Source organism: Zea mays, chromosome 2 (genome assembly GCF_902167145.1).
Source record: "Zea mays cultivar B73 chromosome 2, Zm-B73-REFERENCE-NAM-5.0, whole genome shotgun sequence".
Taxonomy (NCBI): Eukaryota; Viridiplantae; Streptophyta; class Magnoliopsida; order Poales; family Poaceae; genus Zea; species Zea mays.
In genome coordinates, this window is record NC_050097.1 from 39,759,509 (window position 1) to 39,765,990 (window position 6,482).

At 49.3% G+C, this 6,482-nt stretch overlaps 1 protein-coding gene across 1 annotated transcript; it reads left to right on the plus strand.

Moving 5' to 3' along the window:
• The first annotated feature begins 3,640 nt into the window (after positions 1 to 3,640).
• LOC100272363 (uncharacterized) lies at positions 3,641 to 5,161 on the plus strand. The gene is given in 3 exon segments (NM_001146846.1): positions 3,641 to 4,022; positions 4,149 to 4,473; positions 4,563 to 5,161. Coding segments are annotated over 3 exon segments (903 nt in total). The 5' UTR covers positions 3,641 to 3,687; the 3' UTR covers positions 4,806 to 5,161.
• Positions 5,162 to 6,482: the final 1,321 nt, after the last annotated feature.

Here is a 6,482-nt window from a genome sequence, read left to right on the forward strand (position 1 = left end):
GGGTCCCTGGACCGACGAGTGAAATCGCTGCGTGCCCCTGCCCAGATGGGTTGGCGCGGGATGGAACACAAGAGGTGGGACAAGCCTTGTATTATCCTGCACCAGGGGTGCCGCTCGTAGTAGGGGTTACAAGCGCGTCGCGTGAGGGAGAGAGAGAGACAGAGAGCGGGCGCCCGTTCGTCCGCTCCTTCCCCCGCGCGAACCCCCCTCAGGATGGCCCTGGACCTCCCTTTTATAGACGCAAGGAGAGGGTCCAGATGTACAACAGGGGGCATAGCTATGCGCTAACGTGTCCGGCAGAGGAGTGCCTAAGCCCTGCGTACATGCCAACGTGGCTGTCGGGGGAGAGCTTGGGCCCTGTACACGTGATGGCGTGGCCGTCGGAGACTTCTCTTGAGGCCGAGGCCGGGGTCGGGCGAGGACGCGATTCCTCCCGAGACCGAGGTCGAGGCCGAGTCCGGGGGTCGGGCGAGGCGGAGACCTCCTCCCGAGGCTGGAGCCTGAGGTCGGGCGAGGCAGAGCTTCCTGTTGCGCCCAAGGGCGAACTCGGTGGTTGATCGTGACTTGTTGTCAGTCTTTGGCTGGGTGGTTGACACGGTAGTCGGAGCAGGGCGAGCGGCGCTGTTTTCCTGTCACATCAGACAATAAAGAAGAGGGGCGAAGTGACTGCGGTCACTTCGGCCTGGCCGACTGAGGCGTGTGTGTCAGAATACGGTGTCAGACATCCCCTGCATTGAATGCACATGCGAAGTGGTCAGTTGGTGAGGCGGTCTGGCCAAGGTTGCTTCACAACGAAGCCTGCCCGAGCCGAGCTTCGGGAGAGCCGAGGGGCGCCCGCTGCCTGAGGAGGCCCTCGGGCGAGGCGTGAACTCGTCTGGGACTACTGCTCCAGCCCGAGGCTGGGCTCGGGTGAGATCGCGTCCCTTGGGTAGACGAAGCCTTGACTTGAACCGCGCCCGTCAGCTAGTCTGAGGGTGTTTACCAGCCATGATTAGGAGAGTTGGAGGTACCCCTAATTATGGTACCCGACAATAATACTGTAGTATTTATGTCATGTACAATTGTAAACTACGATATCACAAAACTATAATATTTTAAAACCACATTACCAAACAGACCCTTAATATTTTTAGTTTTTACAGTTTTAGAGTAATATGGTATTTGATGATACTACGTTCATACTTGTCATCCACGTCAAGTCGCTTAGGCAAGAGGAGATCGTGCTCGCCGCACAGGTACCGTACATCTCATCAACAAAATCCGATAAATCAATTCCCATAGTCATATATATATATATATATATATATATATATATATATATATATATATATATACACACACACGTGCGCACAATACATACAACCATATTATATTTGGTAAATTTTTGAATTTTTTATTTTTAAGATATTAGATGGTTTTTATACTTTTTATTTTTAATCTGTTGGATGATTGTAAGACCTTTTATTTGAATATTTTGTATTTAGTAAATTTTTTATTTACATGCATTTACATTGTTAAAACAAATTAAACTAGACCACCCATTACTAAAATCATACCTAGGCCACCGGATCTACTAGCCCCACAGCCTAGATCAAAGAAGTGGAGATCGATGAGGCTTTGCACATAACAAGGCAGATCAATCTTGTTCTTTGATCCAACCAGTCGGAGTTACTCTTCTTGAAGTAAATAATTCATCCCCAGATGTTATGCATTGTTACTTTGTGGAATTTATGTCGTGGAGCAATCCTTACTAAAGATAATTTAGTCAAAAGGCGGTGGAATGGTAGCTTGACATGTAGCTTTTGCAATCGAAATGAAAGTATTCACCACCTCTTTTTTGACTGTTATATGGCCAAAAGCATATGGAGAATAATTTACTTTGCCTTAAAATTAGAAATGCCCGTTAGCATTAATCATATTATCGGGTCTTGGGGAACTAATAGGGGTCCGGGGTATAAAAAATTTTTACTCTCTGGAATAGCAGCTTTATTTTGGGCTATTTGGCTCAGTCGAAATGAGGTGGCTTTTAATCATAAACCAATTCCATCAATTATGCAAGTTATTTTCAGATGTACTCACTGGTTAAGATTCTGGAGACTGCTACAAAAGGAGGAATCGCAACAACAAATCCTCGTTGCTTCGCACGTTTTGGAAGTGGTGGCGATGGAAGTCTTCGCAAACCATGGATGGCGCTCAAATACAAGAATTGAGTATGACTAGTGTTAGTCATAGTCTTATAATTTAGTTCCTTTGAGCTAGTATCACTATTCATGCAACAGTTCTTAATTGTAATAATCGACTTGTATTGGCTGTACGCATTATTATGCTAAAGCCGGAACTCTTGTTTCCATTATAAAAAAAAGCTACCCTTAACTACTGATATCTAGCAGATTGTTATGTGTGCGAAAAACTTGAAGGGGTATACCTGCCCTTTTGTCATTAGATACTTAATCAAGATTTCTGTTTGAGACGTTCGTTACCTTTGTGGCTATGTCTAATCGGACTGTTACTCTCTGTTTTCTGAAAACTGCATTTGCTGATATACCTCCAGCCACGAAGTTGCGCTCGGATGATTCGGAAATTATGCCGATGGCGATGACTCACATTATAAAATCGCAAGGAAAGTGATATTTCCTGGAGTAATATCCATTTAGTCCTCGTTTATTTCGTTAGAATTGAATTTCATTTTAATAATTATAATTTAGACAAAACTAATTAAGTTCATATATTTATATATGTAATATATTTATATATTAGCTTAAATCAATGAGAGAGATAATTTTATACTACATTTATGTTATAGCGAAGCAAGTAGAAGAGTGTGCTATAAATTGTACATCGGAAAAATAACATGTAAATTTATAAAATCAATTTCCATCTCTCACTCATTAATTTGAGATATACTTGTATAATAACTTTGGAAAGTGGTGGAATGTCACATTCTAAAAAAAATAGCCTATTCCATTAGTAAAATTCCAATTCATCGAAATGAAAGGAAACAAACGAGACCTTATACTAATGTGTTCAGATTCCCCAATTACGTCTTCAAGATAATGTTCAGATCAGATGACTAGTCTGAGAACAGAAGAGCCATTTGGACGGTCCCAACATGAAGATGGTGACCTGAAACTTGAAAACAGAAGGTGATGATAATTTCAGAACAGAATTGCATTACCAAAATTACGTTCTGCGCGCAGCAAAGCAGATTTTTTTGGGCGCTAGGTCAATGGACAGACAGCTGACAGCATTCAGCGATGGCGACCCTTCCTCACTTGTCTGCTCTACCCGATCTCGATGTCTCCAAGCCGGGCGACCCATCAGATATCGCTGCCTTGCCTGTCCTCTAAAGAGACAAACAGGAGGCTGTGCCAGAATCGGCCGTAACAGAAAGGGTGTGCGATTGGACCGAGCCTTTTCCTCCCGGAGAGCCATTCCTTTCCAGTGCGCAGGTGTGTCGGTCTCTTGTCTCACCAAACCGGCGACATGGTACATGGAGGCCAGCCCGTCGCTTGGCGCCACAAGTCTCGGTGCCGTCCGTCCGACAAGCGGCGCCAGCGCACGCTGGCTGCTCGTGCACGCCTCTAAATACGGCCCCGGACCCGCCACCAAGCGAAGGCCAATCCCGTCCGCCGCCCCCCACCAACCACGAACCACGCAAGCGAACCCGGCCGGCGCGGGGCAGCGGCGATGGCGGAGATCCCGGTGATCGACCTGCGCCTCGCCGGCTCGTCGCCCGACGAGTCGGCGCGGCTGCGCGACGCGTGCGAGCGCCTGGGCTGCTTTCGGGTGACCGGCCACGGCGCGCCCGCGGGGCTCCTGGCCGACATGAAGGCCGCCGTGCGCGCGCTCTTCGACCTCCCCGACGACGCCAAGCGCCGCAACGCCGACGTCATCCCCGGCAGCGGCTACGTCGCGCCCTGCCCCGCCAACCCGCTCTACGAGGCCTTCGGGCTCCTCGACGCCGCCGCGCCCGCCGACGTCGACGCCTTCTGCGCGCGCCTCGACGCGCCGCCCAAAGTCAGGTTGGTCACGCTCACGCACGCGCACGTGCCCGCGCAGAAAAAACGCGCCTTTTCCTAGTCCTTTGCTCCCCTTTCCTCCCGAGGATCGGAGCAAATACTCCGGTAGTAACGCAATCCCGCGCGCAGGGAGACCGTCAAGACCTACGCGGAGAAGATGCACGACGTGATCGTCGGCGTCGCCGGCGAGCTGGCCACCAGCCTGGGGCTGGGCCTGGAGGAGCACTCGTTCCAGGACTGGCCGTGCCAGTTCCGCATCAACAGGTACAACTACACGCAGGAGACGGTGGGCTCCTCCGGCGTGCAGACCCACACGGACTCGGGCTTCCTCACCGTGCTCCAGGAGGACGAGTGCGTCGGCGGCCTCGAGGTGCTGGACCCCGCCGCCGGTGAGTTCGTGCCCGTGGACCCCGTCGCCGGCTCCTTCCTCGTCAACATCGGCGACGTCGGCACGGTATACCACTCGCCACACGACACGACACGCCTCGCTCCCTAGCCTAGCTTTTTTTCTGACGACGCCGAGCGTCTCGTTTCGTTTCCCAGGCGTGGAGCAACGGGAGGCTCCACAACGTGAAGCACCGGGTGCGGTGCGTCGCGCCCGTGCCGCGCATCTCCATCGCCATGTTCCTGCTGGCGCCCAAGGACGACCGCGTGAGCGCCCCGGAGGCGTTGGTCGACGCGGGCCACCCGCGTCGGTACAAGCCGTTCAACTACGACGACTACCGGAGGCTCCGGCTGTCCACCGGCGAGCGCGCAGGCGAGGCGCTCGCGCGGATGGCGGCGTGATGTCGTCACGCACGTGCAAGCCGTTAATTATAGGCTCGCGCATGCATACGCCTACACGAGAGGTTGTCTCGTTAAGCCGTTCTATTAAAATGTGTGGGGGAGAAAGATGACTACCGTGGTGCCATGTGGATTGCTATCGGGTCTGATCAATAAAATCTTGCAACACTTGCACGTGCGATTCCATATCCTAGCACGGGTGGGCGCCACGCTAGTAGGTAGAGACCGGAGCGGCCAAAAAATGGCTACAGCACCAGTAGGTGAACTCTCAAGCAACACTGGCTATCCCACTTCTGACGTTGTCTCTCTCATCACTATGTATGACCAGCGAATGAAGTGTTTAAAAATCTGACGCCGTGAAATCAAGCTGTCATACACACGAATGCGGATGGTGATTGGAAGACTGCTGGACGACTTGAACGATACGGAGGTTGTACAACATGCAAAATAGGAAAACGGATTGGAGTGTTGCTCGAGTTGGTCTAATAGCATACGAAGAGTGCTGGACGACTTGAACGATACGGAGGCTGTACAACATGCAAAATAGGAAAACGGATTGGAGTGTTGCTCGAGTTGGTCTAATAGCATACAAAGAGGGCTGAGAAGTACGTTCGTCCGACCAGCTTGGCCTGGATCAAGCCCAAAAAGGTCCGATCCATTTGAATTTTGGGCTGGCCCAACCCACAGGCCTACCTATGACACTTAATTGCTTAAACATTTCAAGCTTATTTTGAAAGACCCGAAATTATAAAAATCATGAAATTTGATTTCTAGCCTGAAATTCACATTAGGACCGAAATTCATGTCAGAGCCTAAAATTCTAAATAGATTTAATAAAAAAAATAAAAGATAAAGCAGTTAAATATGACCAAAGTAAAACTTAATATTTAAGTTACTAGAGCTATGAAATTACTATCTCGTTAAAAAATCATTTTATTAGAAGAAAAAAGAGTATAACCAGCTCCATGCAGAGTTTGTAAGCTTAATTTATTGTCTAATATTCATACCAAAAGTACGAGTTACGATTTTTAACCAGCTCCGTACAAAGTTCGTAACCCGTCCTGTTTTCCATATTTAACCCATACGTTTTCAGACTTTCAGAAAATTATGGGTTTGGACTTTGGAACGAGTTATGATTTGGTTTGTTAGGATATGTATTTGATCGGGATATTTACGGATATTAGTCGGAGTTAAACCGGATAAGGCCTACTGTTACGGGCGTACAACCCAACTAACCCAAACGTCCCAGCCTAACAGGAAGCGGCGTGCGGTGTCATGTAAGCCTAGACAGGGTTCAGCTGATCTCCTAAGATCTAGTTGGGAAACTCAAATCTCTTCAGAATTGAAGGAGATTGGAGAAGAAATTAGTTCATTTCCACCTTAATCCTCTCTATTCCTGAAAGAGATTTGAGGTTCTCAAAATGTGAGTGAGTAAGTGGACTGGTTTCGGCAGCGGACCCCACCTCCCGACACGGAGATACGAGCGGTCGTTCCAGCAGATCGCGTATTACGACACAGTGGCCAAGCATCGTGTAAGAATACCTGTTGCGCATCCCGCGGCGACCCCCTCCCCTACGCCTGTACGTGTTCGACGTCACTCTTTCCCTGCAACGGCAAACACTAAACACCCCCCTCTGCGCTACAGTTCAAGGGAGGCGTACAGTGGTACACTAGATTTGG